Source organism: Poecilia mexicana, unplaced genomic scaffold (genome assembly GCF_051168715.1).
Source record: "Poecilia mexicana isolate PSO_F unplaced genomic scaffold, ASM5116871v1 scaffold_6, whole genome shotgun sequence".
Lineage (NCBI taxonomy): Eukaryota > Metazoa > Chordata > Actinopteri > Cyprinodontiformes > Poeciliidae > Poecilia > Poecilia mexicana.
In genome coordinates this window covers 27,861,122-27,885,926 of record NW_028263375.1, presented here as the reverse complement: position 1 = coordinate 27,885,926, position 24,805 = coordinate 27,861,122, and the positions used below count along the sequence as shown (strand labels likewise).

At 42.4% G+C, this 24,805-nt stretch overlaps 2 protein-coding genes and 1 long non-coding RNA gene across 6 annotated transcripts in view; 1 reads left to right on the top strand and 2 right to left on the bottom strand.

The window, feature by feature from the left end:
- sin3aa (SIN3 transcription regulator family member Aa) overlaps positions 1-11,145 on the bottom strand; it is a 21,979-nt gene extending 10,834 nt beyond the window's left edge. The window contains exons 1-9 of one of the 2 annotated variants that reach the window (XM_014977240.2): positions 11,113-11,145; positions 5,536-5,755; positions 3,602-3,784; positions 3,386-3,492; positions 2,978-3,284; positions 2,655-2,903; positions 2,410-2,562; positions 523-678; positions 321-410 (exon numbers count right to left, since the gene is read on the bottom strand). In XM_014977240.2, coding sequence (XP_014832726.2) covers positions 321-410; positions 523-678; positions 2,410-2,562; positions 2,655-2,903; positions 2,978-3,284; positions 3,386-3,492; positions 3,602-3,784; positions 5,536-5,724 — 1,434 coding nt within the window. In that variant the 5' untranslated portion in view covers positions 5,725-5,755; positions 11,113-11,145. Of the gene's footprint in view, positions 1-320; positions 411-522; positions 679-2,409; positions 2,563-2,654; positions 2,904-2,977; positions 3,285-3,385; positions 3,493-3,601; positions 3,785-5,535; positions 5,756-8,085; positions 11,076-11,112 lie in introns of those variants that run through there. The other variant, XM_014977239.2, reaches the window with a different exon arrangement.
- Positions 7,534-24,805, top strand: LOC106910570 (uncharacterized). The gene is made up of 3 exons (XR_015763085.1): positions 7,534-7,676; positions 17,095-17,199; positions 24,482-24,805. It is a non-coding gene; the product is annotated as an uncharacterized LOC106910570 (long non-coding RNA).
- Positions 13,074-24,805, bottom strand: part of ptpn9a (protein tyrosine phosphatase non-receptor type 9a) — a 29,911-nt gene continuing 18,179 nt past the window's right edge. For all 3 annotated transcript variants that reach the window (XM_088006520.1, XM_014970834.2, XM_014970836.2), the window contains 10 exons: positions 22,718-22,842; positions 22,414-22,519; positions 21,350-21,460; positions 20,951-21,267; positions 19,214-19,301; positions 18,463-18,532; positions 18,274-18,352; positions 18,049-18,199; positions 16,984-17,191; positions 13,074-15,847 (listed from right to left, as the gene is read on the bottom strand). In XM_088006520.1, coding sequence (XP_087862646.1) covers positions 15,657-15,847; positions 16,984-17,191; positions 18,049-18,199; positions 18,274-18,352; positions 18,463-18,532; positions 19,214-19,301; positions 20,951-21,267; positions 21,350-21,460; positions 22,414-22,519; positions 22,718-22,842 — 1,446 coding nt within the window. In that variant the 3' untranslated portion in view covers positions 13,074-15,656. The remainder of the gene's footprint in view (positions 15,848-16,983; positions 17,192-18,048; positions 18,200-18,273; positions 18,353-18,462; positions 18,533-19,213; positions 19,302-20,950; positions 21,268-21,349; positions 21,461-22,413; positions 22,520-22,717; positions 22,843-24,805) is intronic.

The following is a 24,805-nucleotide window of genomic DNA, read 5'->3' as shown; positions in this document are numbered from 1 at the left end:
TCACTGGAGAGTAGAAAAATTAGGGATGCACCAATTCTGATTTTGACCGATACTGAATTTTTTGCCTGAAAAGTCACTAAATAAAGCAACAAAGTCGCTAAGACGTTAACAGTTGGGTGACTATTGTTAACCATGCAGTCATCCGTGTCTAGTGGCTGAGCAAAACGGGACAGTGTTTGATTTTTAGGCCTATACAGAGGTAGATGATATCACTGGATAAGTAAATATAGTCTGTCGAGCTTCCAAAACTAAGAAATTTAGGGACAATTTGTCAGGGCATTCCATTGTTTCATTTTCAAACAACAATAAGCCAAACTTACCTTTTCAAAGAACAGAGACTCTGTGCCGACTCCGTGTTTGCTGGGATCGGCCACCGGAGAGTCCTTCAGATTCAGTAACTTGGGCTTTTTCTGCAGAGAGAACAAGTACACATATAGGAAGGCCCATTAACAATAAACCAGAGATGAAGGCGAAAACAAAAACAGAGAAGGGATAAAGCTTCAGCGGAATGTGTGTGCAAACCTTGACGGGTGGCGTGGGCCCCGGAGTCGGGTGGCGTCGGATCTGACAGCCGTTCTGATTGGGCCTCTGTTTGTTGTTGAGCACCACCTTTTTGGTGGTGAGGCCGTGGTCGTTCTTTACAGACTCAGCCTTCTCTGCGTTGGTCTTACTTAGCATCTGGTGGGAAAGACACAACAGTGACTGAGATACGTCTCACGCCATTTTTTAGATAAAGTTGTGGAGAAGATGGGGTTAGGTTGCTCTGTTCAATCTATCATCTAAAATTGGAAAGAGGATAGCTAAACTCCAAACCTACCAAGATGTACCATGACAGGCTGGACAAGAAGAACCTTCACCAGAAGAACTTCAGAGTAACTTTTTGGAGGAGCTCCAAAGAGTCACAGCTCTAACTGGAGAAGCTGCTGGTGAGTGATGAAGTGGATCACATTTCTAAGCGTCCCTGGTAATTCCTCTGTTCCAGAGAAATGTGGCTGCAGGATATTTGAGAATTAGACTGAAGAGGATCAGTGTGGTTTGCCTCCTGGTTGTAGAACAGTGGACCAGCCCTACGCCCTCAGCAGTTTCCTGGAGAATGGACAGGAGTTCGTCCAACCAGTCTGCAGGTCTTTTGTAGACTTGGACAAGGCGTTCAGTTGCGTCGCTCTAAGAGTCCCGTTGGGGGTACTTCAGGAATATGGAGCACCATACCCTTGATATGGGCTGTCAGGTCCCAGAATGACCAATTTAACAGCTTGGTTCACATTGCTGGGGGTAAGTCAGGCTTGTTTCTGATGAAAGACGTTCTCTATCAAAGTTGCCCTTTGTCACAGATTCTGCTCCTTCTAGGCACAGCCAAGGTATTGAGGGGATCTGTTTTGTTGGCCTAAGAATCGGGTCTCTGCTTTTTGCAGACAATGCGGACCTGTTGGTTTCAGGAAAGTGATCTCCAGCTTTTACTGGAGAAGTTCTGGGCCAAGACCAAAGTCTTGAGTTGGAACAGCTAGAGTACCCTTGCCGGGCTTCAGACAAATTCATGCCTCAAGTCGAGGAGTCTAAGTAATCCCACCAATCAAGGACAACTTGATAGGTATATTGATACTGCGTCTGCAGTGATGCAAGCGCTGTAGTGGTCTGTTGTTGTGAAGACAGAGCTAAGCCAAATGGCGATGCTTTTCATTTACCGGTCGATCTACGTTCTTCTCTCATCATCATGAGTTTGGGTAATGACTGAAAGAATGAGATTGTGGATACAAGCGCTCCCAATGAGTTTCCTCCGCAGGGTGTCTCGGCTCAGAGTTAGAGACATGGTGAGAAACTTAGTCAGAGGGACTCCACATCAAGAGGAGCCAGCTGAAGTGGCTCAGGTATCTGGCTATGAAGCCTCCCAGGTGAGGTATTCTGATTCCTAAGGGTAATTTAGAGAGACCATTGAACCTAATAAACATCTAATAGTCATGTTCTTGGATGGGTCTCCAGAAAGAACTCACTGTATGGAGAACAAGCAGACTCTGTACAACAACATCCCAAGCTGGGCTATGAGCAGGATGTGGACTATGAGTCCAGCGTGGACCAACTTGCTCCAAGGCCACAACAACTCAACAACAACAGGTCCACTGTGCATTCACTGGAAGACTAAACGAGAGAGTCACAGTTCGAAGAAAGATATAGGAATTCAAATCAAAGGTTCCCTCAAGTCAAATAGTGCACACGGCAAACATGTGGAAGAAGGTGGTCTTGTCAGATGGGACTGACCAGCTGACCAATTCACATTACCATGAACTTTGTTGACTTTTCTTCACCAAAACACAAACAAAGGAGGGGGCTCACCTCAAACACACACCATACTTTCAAATAAAACACACTGAAGTTTGAGATTATGAAGCAGAAACAATGTGGAAAAAGTCTTACTGCTGAACTATTGGCATCAGGGAGAAACTGTCCAAACTCCGATAGCAGATCCTCCTGGTTCTTGAAGAGTCTGGCCACCTGAGCATAGACCTCCTGCTCTGTCAGAGCCGGCGTATAGTTATCTCCAGCCTCTTTAGCATTACGCTGCTCCTTCTACGGTGCAGAAACAAAGAAAAAGTTACATTTTGTAACAACTCAGATTAATTAGAGCACACTCCAAGCTTTCTGCTTTCATCCAGACAGACCTGGTACGTGTGGAGAATCTCCAGAAAGGCTTTATAGATGTCTGGCTGGCCCTGGAAGCGGTTCTTGATCTTGTTGACGTAGTTGATGGCGTGGTTGAACTCCACGGGCTGGTTGTTCTGCATAGGCGGGCCAGCGGGGGTCCCACTAAGGGCCGGGTGGAGCTGCACGGGTGGAGAGCGGGGGGAGGTGTATGCGGGGATGGACGGATTGGTCTGGCCGGTTGGTGTCAGCGGCTGTGGCTGAGGAGGCTTAAACAGAAAAAGTGCTATGTTAAAATGCGATGCATGCGCACAACAACGCTGTAGAGTTCCCTCCAGCTCACCTTGCCCATCTTGGCTGGGGATGGCTGCGTCAGAAGAGGCGGAGCGGCTGTGGCGGCAGTGGTTGTCGCAGCAGCTGGGAGCTGGGGCGGGTGCTGGGTGGCTGCTCCCGTTATGGGGATGTTCTGGACCGAGATGCCGTGCGGCGTTATGTGGTGGATCTGACCTGGCGTCGTTACGTTGACCAGGTCGTTGGTCTGGACCTCGATCTTGTAGCCCGGGGGGAGGAAAGTGTTGAACCCCATGATGAGGTCGGGGTGACCTTTGAAGAGCTGCGACACCCTGCTGATGACCCCGGGAGTATCGATGCTGATGAACACACACACACACACAATGCAGCGGTGATGAGCTTAGGAGCTGGAATAAGCTACTGTTACCTGATTTGTGAGACCTACATCTGGCTGTCTCACCTTTGCGACTTGAACTCTTTCATTATATCTAAAAAGTCATTGTAGACCTGAGGCTGGTTCCCAAACTGGAGCTTCACTTGATCCAAATACGACAAAGCGTCTTCCACCTAACAGACATGGAGGGCAAGGCAGACATGATCATATTCACGTTCTACAGATGCAACACTCTTGATTGACGACTAAGGGAATCAGAGGCAGACGCTTGGACTGACTTACCTTAAGCCTCTGGAACTGCTGGTGACCTTGTGCCGAGGATGGAGGGGCCGCTGTGTGCCCGTGCCCTGACATCACCGAGGGCCCGTGGGACTGAACGGCGGGACTGTGATGGTGGGGCCCAGTGTGGACCGCTGGACTCGGGGCGTGACTGTGACCGCCGCTGTTCTGGGCCACGGTAGGGACCTGAGGAAGGAGAGACACTTTTAATAAGAAGGATTTCGCTGAACAGAGTGAGGACACAGTATTTCACTGACTTACTACTTATTATTTACACCCCATGAAATTATCCATATATTCATGTTACAACCACAATGTTCTAATTCATGGCACAGCCCCAATTTTCCATGAACATTACTATAATTATAACTATGGGACAGAGCAACACAAAGTAGTGTGTAACTGAAAAGTCGTCCACCTAATTGCCAAGTTCACCCGACAAGATTTCTATGTTGATTTTTGTTCCGATTTCCCCATCATTCAATCTTAGGATAACCTGATAAGAGAGATTGGTCTTAAGGCAGTGGTTCCCAAACTTTTTCTTCTGCGCCCCCCCAGTGGTTTCCAAACATTTTCTGCGCCCCCCCTATGGATTACAAATGGCTGTCTGGTTGAAACGATGCGTGTGACGGTGGTGGGAGGGCATCGACTTTTTTGGGGGCAAAATGAATGTACGTAGCTGAAAATAGACACCAACATCGGTAGCCTACAAGGTACTTGTTAAGCTTAAGGTTCTGTACTGATATTAGCTAGTCATCTTTTAGCTAATATTACCTGCATCCAACAGCTTTACTCAACTCAGTCGGTTAGTTTGGAGGGAAAAACTGTGAAAAGTTCTTTGCGTTTTGCTGCCGTGATTCTAACACAAACCTACGTAGCTCTGCACAGCAGCAGCAGATCTCATTCACAGGTGTAAACCCAGTGCAAGCATTGTAGCGCTCATGTTGCGTTTAAAGGCGGCTCGGAAAAACAGGTTACAACATGTTAACAACGGATTAAACAGTTTTAATTGCTGATAACAGTGACAGAGGACACAAATATGGGAAGTGTGGAAGCCTCTACTGTATCAAATTGACATAGGAATAACAGAGAGTTGGCCATTCTAAGGTAAAAAACCCAGCGCATACAGTGTTCATGTTTTGTTTTTTTTTTTCATCCAGACGGCGCCCCCCCTGCAATGACACGGCGCCCCCACAAGGAGGCGCGCTCCACAGTTTGGGAACCTCTGTCTTAAGGTAATATTGAATGACATTCCTGCCATGTGTGAAAGCGATCTAAAATTGGGGATATTCACTTGTCTTAGCCCAATATCAGATGTGGTGTGACAAACGAGAACGTAGTTTCTCGACTGTGATGTTTAGCCAATCAGAAAGCGAGGTGATAGGAGCATGGAGGGGTTTCCAAAATGCATAGAAGACAAAACAACTACCATGGTGTAACAGCAAGCAGAAGTTGTAAATGTCCTTGGATTGTTTTTCTCTGCTAAACATAGCTCACAAACTATCGCCATTGCTTTTTCCCAGTCGGCCATGTTTGTTTCTCTGAAATTACGTTTGGTCTCGAGAGGTTTTACAAGAATTGGTGAGTAAAACCGTTTCGTGTGTGGTGTGTTGCTCCACAAATGAAAAGTTGGTGGAGACACAACTGCAAATGACATGCAGTTATAATTGCAGTGAAATGTGGTTCTGCAAAGTACTGACTCAAGAAGGCTGGATAAAAGTGCACCCCACACTTTTCAGATTTTTTTAAGTAACAATTTTGCAAACCATAGATATGCATATGTCTGTGTTTAGTCCATCACATGAAATCCCAGTGAAATACACTGCTGTTTGTTGCTCCAATATGACTAAACATATTAAAATTAAAGATAGAATAACTTTGCAAAGTACCATAGATGACAATTGTTTTTAGAGCCTTATGAGCTAAATTTTTGTTACCTGGTATCCCTGGGGGACGGAGTACTGGACGCCAGCTGTGGGTTGCATGTTGTCGGTCACGGCTTCATACACGGCTGGAGCAGCGGGGGCGGGGGCCAGGATGCGATGCTGGAAAGGCTCCGGGTTGCCAGTGAGCCTCCGCTGCTGCGACGCAAAAACCGTGTCCTGATCCTCCAGACGGCGCTTCATTATGAACTCATGCTTGTGAGAGCTGCGAGACCTGGGAATGCAGGGACAGCAGGTCAGCTTTCTCAATCGAGCCGTCAAACCCCTGCGTTGAATTGATCTACTCTCTTCTAATTACCTTATGTCTTTGGTTTTATCTCTACTGTAAATTTACGAAGAAGACGCACGGAGTGGCAACAATTCGGCAGATTTGCCGAAGTGGAAAATGACTAAAAATCACTTCAGACCGAAGACATTCATAGCTTTTAGCAACAAGATCAAGCTGGGAGTCAATACCGAGGACCGTATTGATTTATTACCAAGTGATCATGCATGCCTGACTTTGTTATTGCACAAACTTACACAGAACAAGTATGTGGCCTGTGTTATGAAATAGTTTTAGACAGCTCAGACTTTTTGATGTGAGGTTCAAGTAAAACGTCATAAGCAGTCATGTTCAGTAAAGTGAATCACTAAATAGCACCTTACTAGTCATAGCGACTCCTTGCACCAGAGCCACATTCATACACTGATACGCAGGTCAGTGTTAAGTGTCCTGCCCCTGAACACAACATGTGGCAGAACATATGGAATCAAACCACAACCTTAGGACTGCAAGACAGCTACACTTCCCACTGCTGCACAGTTGGGTTAACTCCATATTAGTTGGTTCAGCAGGCTAAAGCTAACAAATAGCCTCTGGAGCCAACTAATTTGGATTTTTACTAAATAAAAACATAGAAAGATTTATCTACTGCCAGTAATTTATTAACTCAGTATAGTTAGGCATATAAGGTGGGATGAGATTCTTACGGTATTCAAACAAAAATGAAAAACAAACGTGTATAATGGGACCTCACTGCTTTTATTCAGAACAAAGCAAATATTTTTTTGTGCTGCCGCTAAAATGAGGGTTATAATTAGAGGGAAACATATAGCAAAAAAATAAAAATAAAAAAAATATTAGGAATACATTTGAAACAGCAACTTTTTACAACCTTGGTAACCTTTGGTACAGGTAATAATGTTATGGCTACTGTTAACCTTTTAACAGAAAGTCACCTAAAAAGTTCTGAATTAAGTGTCTGGTCACATTTTATTTAAACTTTCTGATGTTTTTGTGAGTTTGTATGAATTGGTCACCTTCAACCCACTGTAGCTGCTTGTGTATAAATACATAGCAGTACTAACTGTGTCTAATTTAGCAAGAAAAATTGGTTAATGTGGAAAAATGTAAACAGTTGTACAATTTAGACTAGATAAGTGTATCTAGCTACATTTAGATAACTTTGTTTAGTTTTAGCTTATATCTGTTCGAGAGTTTAATGTTAAAGCTGTAATTTCCTTTTAATTATAGTCTAATTCAACCTGTAACAGAAAAGCAACAGCGTGTGTATCTACTTTCGTTCAAATAGCATGTACTGAATGTGCAGCTCGCGCTCTCCGTAGCCAATGAAAACACGAGAAGCCTACGTCAGCGATGCAACAAACAGGTGCTGTGGAAACGTGGGAGTCCGTCTGCCATTCACAACTTCCTCTAGGCACCAGCCGCTTCTGTCCACTTGAATGTACGGCTTTTTATAATGTCGAAGCTTCGCGAATTATAATAAAGTGTTTCAAAACGCCCAAGTCAAAGTGACACAGAGACAACACTGAAGCGAAGCTCCGGAGCTAGCCGCTTTCTGTCCAGCGGTTGAGCTCCGCTGAGCCGTTCACGGTCGCACTGAAAGCAGCCGCGGAATGCTAAGCTAATGCATTTGGGAGCGTCAACGACTCCACTCGTAATGGCATTTTCGTCGCCCTTGAATGCTGCTGTCACTATTACATCGCAACGCTAGACAAAACCAATTCAGCGTCACGTTTACATGGCCTAGCAAACACAAGCACCGACCTCAAGTTACCAGCTCGATGCTCTCCACACGCCCGCCATTTAGCGTGGCGAAGAAGTTCGGGAAATTACACACTATTTCTATCAGGTAAGCAAAAAACTGACCAAGCCCATCAACAGTCTCATAGAATACTCATGTTAAAGCATATTATACATTTTATTTTTATGACTTTCCAGGAAATGTGTCTTCTTGCCTGCGGTACCGAGCCGCCAGCTAGCTGCTAGCTAATGTAAACAACATGGGTAGCCCGAACAGAAGACCGTCCTGGGCTCGGAGGGAAACGCATGCAGATAACCGTTAGCGATCAGTCTGGTTTACACGGTAAATGTTTACAAAACGTCAGTAATTAACAACCGGATTTATATACGGCACGTTTTAGGTTTATCTCTGATAGAGTGACATGCATGGAGATGCGGATGATCCCGTTTGGTGTACTTAAACCGTAGGCTAACTAGCTGGCTCCATTAGCTTACTGAATGAATACTGTTGAACTCACCACTCTCCCAAACAGCGCGCAGAAGTTTGCAGGCGATTATATGACGATCCGTTATATTTGGACCCACCACCGCACCTCTGGTTTAAAAACAGAAGAGTGTGAAAAGCAACTTGTCGGCGGCGTGTGACTTAAAATAAACAATTCGGGCAGTGAGCAGCAAAGTGAAAATCTCCCCGAGAGGAAAACAATCTCCGTTCGGTTAGCTAGAGAGGTGGGCGGAGCTGGCAGACGAAACCCCGCGCCAGAATACACGCGATTGGTCGGTTCATTCAGAGGAGACACAGGAGGGGCGGGGCCTCTGTTAATGTTTTGAATTTGGGCTGTCAATCAGAAATTTATGGCACAGTTACCAAACACACCCCTCTGGACTTGACGTGCAGAGGCTAAGTTGAGTAAATCAGACAGGTTCGCAGTGTTTATCTTTGAAATTTTTTCTTCAGACACAACTGCAAAAGACATTTTGTGGTGTAAATGTACTTTTTTTAATACATAATTTTATCATTTAAAAATGCAATTATGCTATAGCATCAGTCTTTTTAATACATTTTCCTAAGACGTGATGTTGATATAGGTTCATTTTGTTGGTTTTGGCATTTTTGTATGAATAACTGAGTATGCTAACCTTTTTCAGCAATTTAATAAGAAAAGGTAAACACCTCTTACATTGATTCATTACCTATAGAGTTACTTATTGCATGTGTCTGTTCATTTTTATGATTGTAGCTTACCCTAAATAAATAAATACACACCCATACAGCTTTTCAGAAATAGACGCTTCTTAAAAGTATGGTCATGTTGGGTGCTGTGGTGGCGCAAGGGTAAAGCGTGACCCATTTGTGGAGGCCCCAGTCCTTGATGACTTTGAGTCCCAACCCAGTGACCTTTACTGCATGTCTTCTCCCTCCCTTAAAATCCACCTTCCTGTCTGACCACTCTCAAGTAAAGGTTGCTCGTGGTGATAAAACCTTTTTTAAAGTAAAAAAAAAAAAAGTACGGTCACTCATTTGTCTTGAGAAGATCACAGTGTTTTGGTAAAGTTGGGTCTTTGGCCAATCTTACGCCGTGTGTTCCCCATGGTCTCTGAAGCAGGTATTGACCGTTTTGGTAGTGTGGGCAGTTGCTAGGTCATCTTACAAAGTGATGACTAATCTGGCAACTTCATACTGAATCTCTAGCTAGCTTATTTCTCACTCAAGGGAAGTTGATTTCCCACTGCAAATCCAAAAATATACTTTTATTTAAACCACTACCAGGTAAGACACTTTTGATGTCTCTGGGTCAGCCATTGTTTTCACATGGGGAATAATACAGTTGTAGTGCATGTCCTGGATATGTATGCAAGTGGTGGCTCATAAAGCATTGATTCCACACCTTGTGGTTCACTCCCAAACTCCTGAATGGAGTGCGTTTCATAATCCTCTCAAGGCTGCAGTCACCCGGCATGTTTCCACTAAGCTTTTTGCACAGCACCCTGATCAGTCAGTGATGAAAGGTGTCCATGGCTGACTGTTGGATTATGTTAAATGCTAAACACAGAGGCCCAAATTTAGGTCTGTGCAGAGGTCTACTTGTTTGTAGGCAGAAACGACGCATGTTTGCAGATAAGAGATGAAAAATGACAACTTCAGACACATTTTACTTTCATGTGTCTTTCAATCCATTCGATACCCGGTTGGGTCTTTTGTGTTTCAGCAGCCTTTATTTTGACATTCCAGTCGCAACCCTACAATTTCCCATTCGGATCCATCAGGTGATCTTTCCGTCCATCTACATTACGGACTACTTCCTGGACTCAAATGACACGTGACTTTGTAAAGAACGGGGGTCTATTCCTTCTGCACGATCAGGCTCCGCCCATTTCATATTCTAGAGCCAATCGCTGCGTGGTAAACGTCACATCAAGTACCCTCCTACAAAAGGTGGAACTTCCAAAATAAACCATCGCCCACGACAGGCGGAGCTCCAGTAGTACTAGCCCGGGATTCCTTCTACCCGTCCAGGGTGGGGGAGTCAGAAGCAGCCGTCCGATGGCTGCACCAGACGCTCACCAACTCTCATCCACACCGAAAACAGCACAAAACACCTGGGGCAAACTCTTCAGGTGCAAAGAATAAACGAATATATGTCGACTGCTGTGCATTGTTTGTCTTTACAAGTTTGTGCAGAAAGGCATGTAACAAAAACGCACTGCGGGCTGCGGAAACACCCCCCCACCAACACGGAGCAAGCGGCAGCCCCGCGCCGTGTGCGTCGGCCGACTTTTCTGCACACTCCAAACAAAAGGATCCACAACGCTAAAGCCGCCCGTTCTGCCTCTAGAATCCGTCCCCCCGCCCTCCTTCCACATCCACCTTTCCACAGTGGACGCAGAGAACAGGGGCGGGGGGGCGGCTCGGCGGCGAGCACCGAATGTTTTCTGGGCGACATGAGCCGATCAATTTGCCCTTACTGAACAATGCCAAAGTCAAACGGAACGGGAACTGCTGCGCCGTCGCCGCCGCCGCACAGACACAACGGCGCGCGACGAAGACCCGCCATTCCCCCCGTCGCGCGACATGAGCAAAACCCGTTCCTCTGTCCCGCAGGGGGAGGACCGACGCGTTATATTCTTTGTTTACCGCGATTCGCCGGGGTTAAAATGTCTAAGCTGCCACAACAACTCCCTCCCTTCTCCTCCTCCGTCTCCCCCACCCCTCCCCACCTACACCGATCCATTCGGAAACGAGCCGTCCGCTCACAAACGCTGCAGACAGGGGGACGCCTCGGACGGTCACCGTACACCCCGCCACCCCAATCCCACCTCTGGAGATTGTTTACCAGCCGACATAATGCTGCAGATTTACCCCCGCTCTGTTATGTTTTCCGAGCCTTCTAGAACAGATAAAAGCCGCGCGATACAATTCATTTACGAGCAACAAAAGAGGCGCCTCGCGACAAATAACAGCTTTCGGATCCTCGTTCGTCGTCGCTCAGCAGTTCGAGCATTGCTAGTTTTAATAGCGTTAAGTTTAAACAGCTGTTACATACCCAGGAAAAAGGCTCCTTTACTCCGGAATTGTGTTTGTAACAGAATAGTTGGAGACGCCCCCCTCTGCTGGCATTGGCGCGTAGCGCGAGACGCGTCACTTTGTTTTGAATATCGCCCGCTAAAAGCGAGGCACCGACACCGTCCACTGTAATCTGAGACACAGTGGATGATGTCGGCTCTTTGTTTTCACCTCACCTTCACCAGGCCATCTGTTAAGAGATGAATTACAGCTTAAAATATGTGACGGACAAACATTTAGTCTGGTATTATACATGAATAACAACAGACCGCAGTTCAGTTTGTTTAAATAGCGACATTTCAATCCAAATGCCATTACAAGACCAATCTCCGAAAATGTACAACTGAAAACCCAGAGGCGAGGGCGGCTAAGTACTTTCTGAGGTGTATGCAGACACATTATAGGTTCACCCCTCCATGCATCAACAGCTGTTTAATTCAGGAAATGCAGACTTGGAATAATTTTTCCGCCATAGTTTTGGCGCCCCCTGAGGCATGGCACTCCTATGCAAAGCAAATGGTGGATACCAACTTTTGGGGACTGGTTGAAACCAGATATTTATGCACAAAAGCCTTTTTTCCTTAATGACATTAAATCAGACAAAACATTCCCTTATCACGACATTAGCAGAACTAAAACTGAAATTGCTGTTTCTTTACGTATATTTTTGTGACTCTCTTTAATTTTCTCTATTCCCTTATATGCCGTTTTGTTTGTCAAATATTGTGGGTACCTTTTATAACTAGAATGATTTTCTGGATGTTTCTTGTGGCAGGTAGGTAGGCCACCCTTGCGCATCCATAAACCTTTAGCTCTGGCCACAATTTTCTTTTTGGTGCTTGGATAAAGGTTTCAGGATTGCTTTGTTATCTTATGTTTGACTTAGCTGTCTTTAAGATGCTTCCCAACTAATATGGTTCTATGCTTAGGGTCATTGCCCATTTAGAAAACCTCTTTACACCCAGAGTTTCTTTCTGGTTGACATCTTTAGATTTTGCATCAATATATCCATGTGAAGTCCCTTTCTCATCATGCAGCAAAAACACCCCAAACTGTGATGCTGTCACCCTCATATTTTACTGTAAGCATGGTGTTCTCAGGTTTCCTACAACTGTGATGTTTTTTTTTTGTTTTTTTTGCCAGCCACTTCAGTTTTATCACCAGACCGTCCTTCAGCTCCTCTGCATTTTTGGTTCTGGTGTCTCTCATCTTCCTCTTGACCATACTCCATAGATAAAGTACCAGCAGAGGTAGCAGAGGACCACAGCCTCTACCACAAAATCACAGCATAGAAAGAATGCATCTCACCTCAGTGCCGCGGTGTTTTACCAGGACTGTCCTTCAGCTAGTTTCCGCAGCGTTCGTCTTCGTTTTTGTGGTTTGCCACACCTTTCTAAACTCAACAGCCGAGGGGTGCATGCAGCACTTTTCAGGAAACCCGAGAGTATTTTTAGGAGCAAAGTAGGGCTTTTAGAGACTGAGCCATCAACCGAAGGGATAAGTAAAGAACTGTGGTTAGATTCAGAGGATTATATGACACAAATGATTTTGTTTTTATGATAATGAGCTTTTCTTGAGTTGGTTTATGCTCATTCATAATCTGGTTGGTTCCATGGCCCCCCTCAAAATTAGTGGGAAGACTATTTTTAGCTGCACACATGCAGACGTAACCTGGTCAATCAGCTCTCTCTCCCGGCAGAGCAAAAGGAGACAGCGGCCATTTTTCAGACCTTTGTTTAGGTAGACAAGATTGGTGGATAAGATTGGTTTCTCATGTAATTATTGTCCAATCATCAATTTCCCAATATTAAGGAAATCGGGGATGATTTATTGGTGGATTCCTACAAAAAAAAAAAAATCAAATGTACCTTAAGTGTACCTTAAAAGGAATAACATGAAATCAGTTAAACCAAAAGACATAGCGCACCACTGACAACCACGCTGACATAGTTTGTGTTTATTACAGTATAGCATGAATCAATGCACAATGAAATACAATACAAAGTGAAAACATAATGTTATAACAGAACAAATACAAAATTAATGGTAATTGCATATTTGTATGAAAACAGTAGCTGAATATAATAGAAAAATAAAGCGGCACATCTCGTGTCCGTCATTGCAAGAAGAACTAATTCTAAAGATCAGAGTAGGTGGAAATTCCAGGCTTTTAAAAAAAATGCTTCACTACCAGCAAATTCAATATGAACTCTGGAGTAAAGAACGTAAGACAAACAACACACACACACACACACACACACACAAAAAAAACACAACTTTTGTACATGTACTATAATAATAATAATAATAATAATAATAACAACAATGGCAATATACTGGGACACGACGAAAGCACTAGACTATTCTTGATTCTCGAGTGTCCGAGGAGGACTTGTAGGCTGCAGTCGGCACGCTTTTGTGCTTACTTACGTCGTCGTTGCTGTCCGGTCCGTCTCATTAGTCCCAATAAAGCTCTACGCAGATGATAACAGTAAATATCTCTGTGTTTTACAGCTACAGCATCACTAAATATATAACAATCAACGAATCCCAGCATCACACTTAGACTTATACAGTCATCTAACGTTAAATTTGTCCTCTCAATGCCACGCTGAAACGCCAGAACACATTGGGATTTTTATTTTTTATTTATTTATTTTTTAAAATTTTGTAAAAAGTGCTAAGACACGATTTATGCATAAAAAAAGTATTGCACTACTTGTGAGGTCTTACACCGATTTACCCTTCTGTGACAGGCACCGCCTTAAAACAGATGTCTGTGCAGTACAACGCTAACACAGCTAAGGCAGCTAAAAGCTCTTAATATATTAGGTGAGGTGGAAGCTTGTGGGGTTTTTTTTTTTACCACTTTAATATTGTAGAAAAGAAAACTAAAAAGAGGTCCGAGTGGATTGAAACTTCAGGAGCATTCATTCAAAATATGTAGCAGCCATTTGGGGAGTCGTCAGCTTTTCAAACGATGGATGTGCTTTTGCTCTGTTCACTTCGAACGACGGTGTGCACTTTACGATAAACGTGGCGCTTGGCAGCAAATTTGTGGCCTGACCTCCACTGGAACATCCACAACTCCGTGTGACATTCACTGTGGGTTGAAGACGCATTGTGCTGAATGTTTTCCTTAATGAGACACCGAGAGGGGCGACAAAAAAACAAAAAAAAGTTCAAATCGGACTGGTTTAAAGGAATATTTCACCCCGAAAATGCCTGTACATTTCAGCAATACGAAACTACCTTGGACTAAAGGAATTTTAATTGGATGTTGAACTACACGATCGATAGTTAAGCAGCGCTAAGAGGAAAGGCTCGAGCAGGATTGTAATGTCGTGTCATGATGCTTAACAGTTTAAGGGAGCAGCAGACACTTTTTCTGAGGTGAATTAACCCTTCAAAGTCCTTAACAGTGAAGTGAACATTATTTTTTTATTAGTAATTAGATGAAGTGAGGCCTCACAGTGTGTTGCAAAAATAATTAATACCCTTGGAAGATTTTATTATTTCTGACAACGGATGTTATTTGGATTTTGTAAAACGGACCAACAAAAAGTAGCAATTGCAAAATGGAAATGAAATCTAAATTTAAATTTTCTTTGTAAATATGTTTAGTAAAAAAAAAACAAAACAAAACATGGGTGCATATATCTGGAGGTTTTTTTTGTGTTGACTTGGTTTTGCTCTTAGTTTTATTTAAATGTTTTTTCCCCTATTGCTGAAGAAAATACAAACTTGTGCATTGTATGGCTTTTTGATGCACTATTTTGTCATTATTATATTAGTGTGTCAATAAGTGCGTATGTTCAATAAGAATTATGTATTAATTGTAATCTGGTTGACTGGCTCTAATAAAAGTCATTGATTAACCCCCTTTACTCTGATACCTGTAAATAAAATTGTCTTCAGAGATCACAGCTCTGAACTGAGTCCAATTGTGGGTAATTGAATCTCAGGTGTTTTGTGAAGATCTCAGACGTTTTTTGGAGATCATTGGGCGTAGCCATACAGACTTGCGTCTCTAAATGCGATGGGAACTGGTCCTACAAAGCACTGACTCTTCTTTTTAGAACAAAGTTGAAAATCATGTACAAGTTTCCTTTCACTAGTTTGTGTTGGTCTATCAACTGAAATGCCAAACGCACTGAAGATGGGACAAGTGACAAAACGAGAAACGATCGAAGAGTACGGAAACCTTTCCAAGACGTTGTATTACCTCCTAAGCTTATCGGTCCGCTCACTCTGCTGCATCATTCTGCATGTTTTCAACAAACCTTTTAAAACATCACATTGTTGACAGCCACAGTATCATCACACATCATCAGCAATCAAGGCTTTGAATCTTTAATGCGTTTACTTGGTTTGCCAACGGCTTATGGCGACGTGTCAGAAAGCTTGTCTTCGGTCGGGAGTTGACTTTACTTCCTCCGGTCGGCCGATCACCCAGCCTGGCTGCGGGGTCAGCAGGCTGACAGCAGAAAAGTCGTGGCTCGTCCTTGTCGTCGTTCGGGGGCCTTACTGATTAGACGGGAGCAGGCCCTGTCTCTGGGCGTGTTCCAATATAGCGTTGTAGCAGAAGTAGTACTGCTCCGGTGTCTGAATGCTGAAGGCCCGCTGCGTTCTCATGCGACGCACCGTCTGAAACACGTTGAGGGAGCCCACGTCCTGGAGCTGGGACAGACAGATGTCCAGGGCGCAGAAGGTACCTGCCGAGAACAGGGACAAGTCAGACTCGTGCCTATATCAAACGTCTTGAAATTGTTCCAGCTTTTACATTTGTATCGCTCCGACCACTTAAAAGTCCTGTCCCACTAGATTTGTGTTGTGTTTCAGTGCTGCGGAAAGACGCAGCTTTAGGGAAACACCACTTCAGCATTGCCTTCCCATGCAATTAACACTACGTCGTACAAAATTTGACTGACCATAAGGTTGCGCAAATTGAAATGGAAGCGCAGCACTTTTGAAGAAAAACCTCTCATTTTCCGATATGTGTGTGTGTTTTATTTTATTTATTTATTTTTTGCGCTAGCATGTGCTGTTTTTGGTGTACTTTGCAAAACTGCAACAGAAATGCCTTTTTTTGCATTTCCACAAGTCACATGAGCAACAGGTAGATGTTAATACTGGCGGAAAAGACGAAGAAGACAACAGGAAGTGGTAGGAGGATGATGGCACGGCATGTGATTAAGTGACTTATCGCATAAACAAACACCACAAATGTAAAATTGTGGTTTTTCTTTCTTTTTTTTTTTTTACATTAGCAAAATATTGACAAAGATTTGCAAACATTTGTTATGGAAGTGCAGACGCAATAAATTTGGGTAATGGTGACAATCTCTTTTTAAAGAGATTGACCTAAACTTCATTTTTGTTGGTAAGAACAGACCAAAACTTAGGCTAGAAAGATGAAAAACACCACCAAAATATTTCCACAGTAGAAACTTCTCTAATAAAGGAAACATGCAAAACTATATTCAAATATTTGATCTCGTCATACAAAATACGGACTCCTTTATTATTTTATCACATCATTAGTTTACTATATTGCATGATATGTTGTATTTGAAAAAACAAAAAAGATTCCATCTGTAGGTACTTTTGATTGGAAGATTTTGCAACACTTCAAAATGTGAAAGGATGTAATGTTGCAAAATTTACTACATCTTCCTCACGTTTAAACCATGCAGGATGTGTTTTTGATCTGTCACTACACATGGCGTGATAAAATAAAGGGTGACTGCAGCTAAAATAATTTCGGATCACAACCTTATCAATATGTCTGAAAGCACAATAATGTGATATTGTGAGAAAACCCCCCATCCCCGCAGTCTTCTGGTCTTACCTGTTCTCCCAATCCCTGCACTGCAGTGGACCACCATCGGCGGTCCCAGTGAGTGGCCGGTCCAATGAGGCCCCAAAGCCTTCACCATTTTCCTTTGTTGCCTCTTCACAGCTCCCAGGAAGTCGATGAGAGTCACCGCTGACGTAGGCACGCCGTAGTCTGGCCAGCTGAGGTACTGGAAGTGACTCACGTGTCTCTGCTCACACGTCTGGACAGGTGAACAAAAACACATTGAAATGCTTTGGTTACACACTGGGCTTGTAGAATTCAAGGTACTGTGTGACGTGTGCTTGAATCATCGGTTTTTATGCTCAATTTGAAGTATTGCATTAGAAAAGGTTGAAGGAAATGGAAAAATTCTAAAAAAACATCCATAATTTTGCAATTGTGCGTAACCTAGTCGAAACCAGTGGATGGAAACTCACCTGATTTACATTTTATTTTATTTTTTGTCATTTTAAAAGTTTGCTAAAAATTTGCATGACAATTGGATTGAAACCTAGCTATTGTTGGTATTTTTTTATGGATTTAAGTAAATACACTATAACAATGCAGCATGTTGCCAGTAGCAAAGTGCATAAAGATCCAACTTAAAACTGGAACTTTGCAAAGTCATCTATAAAGTGTCTACAGGTCAGAGTTAAGTTGTCCAATCAAAATAAAACTACATCAGAAAATTTCATAGTACTGGACGTAAATTGGCGTAAACAGCAGCCAAACCTTGACAGACATCCAAAAAGCCCAAGGACTGTTTTTTTCCCCCTGACAAAGATTTCAATAATTGGAGAAACACCTGGCTCAAGAAAGGCCAAGATCCTGGTGCAAAGTAATTGTTTTAAAAAGCTTACATATCACACACTCTTTAAAATCTTCTATTTTTAATTCTAAATCAGAAAAGCTCTCTTTATCTGTGAAAACGAGAGCAAGCTATGCATCGTACGACATTTTCCCACCTGAAAGCTCAGTACGTAACACCTTTCAAGTTATAAGAAGTGTTGAGAATTTTTCAGGGATGTATTTGTGCTTCATTTAGTTAAATCCTAAACCCAGAGAAGAAGTGTATACCTCTGTGTTGTGCAGCTCCAGAGTGGTGTGGTTGTAGTGGGTGTGGTGGTCCACCCTCTGGTTCACCACTGCTATGTGGCCGTAGACCTCCTGCCCGCCTTCCTCCAGGGGCCAGTACTGTCCACACTTCCTCCGACTGCCCTCGTCCGTCCTGCAGCACCGAGACGTGTCAAGAAAACCAAACCTGACCAAGATTATGAAAACAGGAGTGCCCGGGAGGGTTACCTTGTTGTCATGACAATCAGAAGCACGTTTTGATCCCAGACCATTCTCCAGAAATCCCCGTAGGTCCTGTCCAGTGGTCCTGTGACATACAGGGGAGCTTACAGCATGTCTCGTGGAGACAAGTCCACTTGCATGAAGTAGACTTCAATAAGAAGAAGAACTTTAATTCAAAGTGTCTAGCAGTCCTACCTTGAGTACCAATGTACGCATTCTTCTGTTTGTAGCCATCCATGAAGCTTGCGTTGATGTAATCCGATCTCTGAAAGAACAGCAAAGCTCAAAGTTTGGGGTATTGATTGCACAATGTGACCATACCGGCCGATGTAGGGCTTTTATTTTTACATATCAGTCAGATTTGTTAAAAAAACTGGGCTGATATTTATTTCCATGTTGTTATTTTTGAGGTGTGTGCCATTTATTGACAAGATTGTGTGATGTTTAACTGAAGTAAAGACGTAATGAGCATTGGGGACACAAGATGTTTAGCATTGAGATGCTATTTTAGGCATGGATAGATTTGGCTAACTCCACTTAGGACAACTTGAACAACAGTCTGGTCCACCGTCCCATCAGATTAACCCCCAGTGGGCCGAGTGAGGCAGTTTTGTCATACATTGTTATTTTTTGCGGAGACAGCGAGTGCGTCAGATTTTTGGGTGCAGCAGAAACCTGCAAATGCAAACTTAAAATGTCATTAATTAATCAAAATTAACATGTTAAAATCCCAACCCTGATATGTACGACGTAATGGTAAATCTTGGTTATCTTCCTTGTAATAATATTGGTTATTGATATCGGCCCAGATTTTCACATTGGTGCATTCCTAGACTGAATCAATTCCTACAGAGCTGAACATACACATCAGTTCAGAAGACATCCGGTCAGCTGAGCGAGAGCAGCAGTCTGCTTTCTGTTTGTTTGTTTTTAAGTCCGACCTTACCTCGTTTCTGCGGGGCTTTAGACGAACTCTAGTTTGGTCAAGGCACAGCACATCGCCATAGCGATTCTTCTCCTGATTGTAGGCCGACCTGTGGAACCAAAACAACACCAAAGCTCACTACTGACACCTGCTGCTCCTCACTGGTATAGATAAATACCATTGAACTATTATGAAGTTACACTGAGCAGGTCTCCATTTTCTTCAACAAATAAAACTCTAAAAAGTGCTTTTACTTAAAAAAAAACAAACAAAAAAAACAAACAACCTGATTAAATACATTTACGTTTGTGAATGTAATGAGAAAAAAATAAAAATAAAAATAAAAATAAGAGGGGAAAAAAAAACAGAAAAAAGGGTCCAAACAGCAGAAGTGTTTTTACCTGATGTCATCTAACCTCTGCATCACTGAATTCATCTCATTCATAGCTGCATATGAATTATTCACACTGAGCCAGATATCATTACACCAATTAAATAAGTTGTAATGTGATCTATTTGCAGCTAAATGCTTAATATGTCCCTATCAGGAGCAGAGGACTGTATTACTGTATCATAAGGTCTTTTTAATGTCCACATTCATCTAAATGATAGAATATCTTTAAATAACCAATCCCATAGTAATATCTGTATCAGTGCCGATATTGTGGGAAAAAAAACTAGATAGAGTATTGTAACAATGTGCCCGATCCGTAAAGGCAGATCTAGTCGGTCTAATTCTACGCTTTGTACTCTGAGCAACATCATTCTTTATTACTTATTTTACTTTATATTTAGAATTTCTGAAAGGTTTGTTGCAGTACATTTTTGTCAGTTTCAGTTTCTCTACTATTAATTTTACACTGGCTGTTATAATCCCAGTTTCACTGACCGAACCATTCAAAGTTGTTTTTTTTCATGTTTGACCAAACTTGTGAAGCTGTTGGTGAATTAAAGAGTGTTGTGATGGTGCAGCGTTGTCAGATACATTTGTAATTATACCTAGCTGTCTTTTTAAAATGGATGAATTGGAGAACAGTTTGTGCTGAAACTGTAAGAGTCATGAAGACACTGTCACTCATGCAGCACGGGCCTGTCCATTAGAGCTGCCTTTTCAGCAAAACAATGGAAAAACGGCAAAACAATGGAAAACCCAAAATTCCCAGGGTTATTATTTGTTAGTGGAAAAGTCATAGGGAGTATAGAGAATGGATAAAAACCATCACAGATTGAACCTTTTCAATTGTTGACAGCCAAATTACATGATCGACAGGAATCCTATAGGATTGTTTGGAATAAGTTTTTTTTTATTTTTGTGGAGTTTATAATTACCTTAATTTTGTTGTGAATATTTAATATGTATAAGCTCTTCGGCCTAGTCTGAGCTCTTATGAGTAGTTTATGTTTGTTCTGTTCTGTTTTATTTTTTACTTTTAAATCTACATATTCAAATATCAACAAAATATTGAAATTCAGTACATTTATGTCGGCGTTTAAAAAAACAAAACAAAATAATCTTTTAAGCACTTCCTGAATCAAATCTGTATCAGCTAATACGAAACCTCAGATATCGGTATCGGTGCGTTCCTATTCTGCACGTGTAGTTGCTATACTTTTCAACTTTTCAGACAAAAAACACAAAAAGTAAGTTAAAAAAAGAAATGGAGTCGGCAGGTCAGGCTTGATAAAGACCGTCGATCAGCTGGAAAACTGTTTCCCATGAAGCGGAGTGAAAGCAGACGTAGCTTCAGGTCGACTCACTGTGAGCAGTGGAAGGTTCCGGGAGGCGCCTCCCTGCGCAGCTCCTCGTATTCCTGGTAGACGCCTGAGCGCTGCAGCCGGCCCAGGTGCGCCAGCAGCTCCTGCGGCCGCATGGCCTCGGACCCCGGCACATGGATGGACGAGTCCTCCAGGGGGATTCCCACCAGCTCGTCCACGGGGTCCACCCGGCCGTTCTGACCCGCCAGCAGCTGCTGGTTCCAGCCCGAAGCGTCCAGTGGAAGCAGGCCGCCCAGGTGCTGGGGCAGGCAGTCTCTGGGGAGGTGCTGACGCAGCTCGGCCATTTTCACCATCTGAACCTGGAGTCGGAGGGGGACACCGGGGATTCGATGATCCAGAAGCTAAAAATCCTTCATGCTTTTAGTATGAAGGATGATTTACCCTCTCCCTCAGTTTCTCCTTCAGCAGCAGGCTGAGCAGATTGTAGGGGACTCGAAACCACACAGGGGCCCCCACGATCAACACCTTTTTTAGCCTGGCAGGGAACGCCCCCTGGTGGACAGAGACAGAACACTTCATATTAAAACTATAGATTTTCTAAACACAGATTTTCATCTTCAGAAGCTAATTTTTGTGGACAAACCCGAATAAAATCTAGTGAATTATTGCTCTAATGTTATTATTATTGTTACTTTAGTGCAAAAAAAATCTATACTTTTTATTTCAAATACTACAGTTGCCATCAGTATTGTCAATAATGTCTTCTAATAACATAATCACCCAAAGATAATTTATAATGTCCTGCCAACTTGTAACATTTTTCAATATGCCCCACTGGGCTTAGCAAGTTTTCTGAGACAAACAATAAAATGTATTGAAATATGGCAAATAAATAACATTCACATCCCTGAGTTTATAGATTAAATTAGTTTGTTGTGTAGTTTGTTTTCATTTGCCATTTGGAAAAGCTTTTATTACCTGGAACCAACTAATGGACGACCCTTGTAGTACTTTATTTTAAGCTTTAGTTTGTCTAATTGGGAGGCATTTGTAACACTTCCTAATTAACTAGTGACCTTCCAGTCACAAAATCAAAAATCGGATATTTTTTCCAATCAGTAAATTCAACCGTATCGGGTGGGGATTAATTTTCAGATAGGGCGCTGTAACTAGGGAAACAACACAAAAAACCCAATGAACACTATATCAGAGGAAACACAAATATGAAAGAAGCTGCTAAACATTTTGAGAAATTGTTCAGGCTGCAGGAGAGCGAGAGAGAGCAAGACTTTCAGGAGGTAGAAAAATACATCTGAAGACCATTTAGATGGTAATATCTTTTCATAAGAAAAATCAGAAACAACTGGAATCTCTGTCATCCGCAAGAACTGGACATCAAAAATTGGTTGCCAAATTCTGACTGTTGCCTCCCGAACAAAACAGATTTGACCTAATTTTTTGCACTGTAGCTGTTCGATTTAAACCAGTGAATCAGCGATTCCAACCTTGAGCAGGTTAAGGATCTTCTTGCTCAGGTCCAGCTCGAAGTTGGTGTAGTTGGAGCCCGCCATGTCATAGATGAACACCAAGCCATTCCTCTGGGTCTCAAAGCTGAAGACAGTAAAAAGAAATCTGCATGTTTTCACACGGTACACCGAAAAGGTTCAGCCATCCGTGTTTGAAAAATGTAAATGTGCACCTTTTTTTTTTTGTCAAAACACAATTTTAGAAGTGAAGGGAAAAATCAGAAATCTGTCTCTTTGATCAAAAAAGATTCTGCAATCTATAATCAGAATTCCTGGTGGTCACCTTTCTACGGCCCGGTCCAAAAGGTAGAAGAGAGCCTGGAGCACAACGTGGTTGCCTGTCTTGTTGGGATGATGAAGCTTAGCTGTGTACAAAGCGATGGAGGCTCCTGTCGGGTCCCGGACACTCTGAAAACGGAGAATATCAACAAATAAGAAGCTTTTCATCTAATCTGGATCACAGATTTTGGATTTGTATTTATTCAGCCGCTCCGTGTCGATACTTTGTAGAACCAACTTTCGCTTCAATTACAGCCAGCAGCTGTTTTTGTGGGGAATCTCTACCAGCTTTGCTCATCTAGAGACTGACATTTATCCTCATTCTTCTTTGCAAAAATAAATTACAAGAATTAAGTCATAATATTATGACAATAAATTCATATTAGCAGGATAAAGACACACTTTTACCAGAGGGAAGTTGTAAAATTGATAGAAAAAGTTGCAAAGCTTTGATAATATAATCAAGATGAGACGTGAGCAGCTTGTCTTGTCTGTGGTTCGTTCATCGAAACAGACGCAGCCGTTTGCAAAGATCGTTTCAAAGTCCTGCTTCTGATAATAATTTGGTGCTGATGTGTTAAAGAGATTATGTTTATTTGTAAAACCGATACCAAAATATAACTTGACAAGATGCTTCACTTTCTTCATTTTAAGTTCTTATTTTTTGTGTGGAAGTTATCATAAAATTACTACTTCATTTTACTAATATTACAACTTCATTCTGGTAAGATGAGTTTCTCTTCACGATATCACTGCTGTTTCATCTTTAATGTCATACAAATGATTTCTCGTGTCCTTATGACTTTATTCTCGTAACATTACAGCTTTTTTTTCTCGCATTATTGCGACTTTATTCTTCTATTATGATTTTCAACTTACTGTCTTTTGACTTTCAGTAATATTGTGACTGTTCCCGTGTCATTTATGTCTTGTATTATCTCGACTTACAATTGTACAACTTTTATCGTAATATGACTATTCTTGTATTATTACAACTTTTCTCTTGTATTAGTACTACTTTATTCTCATAATATGAGTTTATTCTCGTATTATTTCTACTTACTGACATACGACTTTATCATCATAATATGATGGCTTTATTCTCATATTACTACAACTATTTCTCTTATTACAACTTTCTCATTATTTTCAACTTACTATCATACAGCACATAGAACTATTAACATAAAGGTTTATCATTATGCCTCTTTTGTGTTATTATGACTTTTTAAAGTATTATTACTACTTTATTTTCGTATCATTTCGACTTATTGTTGCACTGCTTTGTTCTTATCCTGTGATGGTGCCTCTGTGGTCAGTTCCTCTCCGTGCTCAGCCGTCTTTTAGACGATGGACTGAACATTACTCAGAGATGTAGCTGTCACAGAAAATGCAGGTGTAAAAACGTTTGCAAGGCTCATCAGCAGCTGAACCACGATTTGGATTTTCTGCCAAAAGCTTGTGCTTTGTATTTCTCGTCAACAACACGAAACGTGGCGACAGGTGTTGCTTTGTTTTGTTTCAACCAGACCAACACCCTAGATCAAAGTGACCACTGGGGGGCAGTATGGTTCACAGAGTGTGTGTGTGGGGGAAGGTGGGGAGAAAGGGCGGTCAACAACAATCACCATCAATATATAAAGATCCTTTAGGTAGCACACCTCCATCTTAGTTTTTTTCCACTTCGCGCCCCTAACGGCGCAGACCAGAGCGCTCCTTTCTGTAGGTGAATTATCTTAACTTAGCCCATGTTCTCTCTTTGGCACAGGGGCTAAAAATACATCAGACAGGATATGAATCCTGCTGCTGAGGCTGGAGGACTCAGACGTCAGACCAGAGGATGTGCAACATCAACCCCGCTGTGGAGCGTCAGAGAGGGGAAGGAAGAAAAGGAAGGCAGGAAAAGTAGTGGGAGGGAAGGCTTTTCTTTCTCTTTCTTTGTTGTTTTTTTGTTTGGTTTGTGTCTGCGGGCCACATGACGACTGACAGGATAAACTTATCTGGCAGTTTAAAGCTGGTTAAGACCTGTGGAAGCATTATGTGCATCATAAATTCAGCAGCTGAGATGCTCCATAAAGAACATTGTGTGATA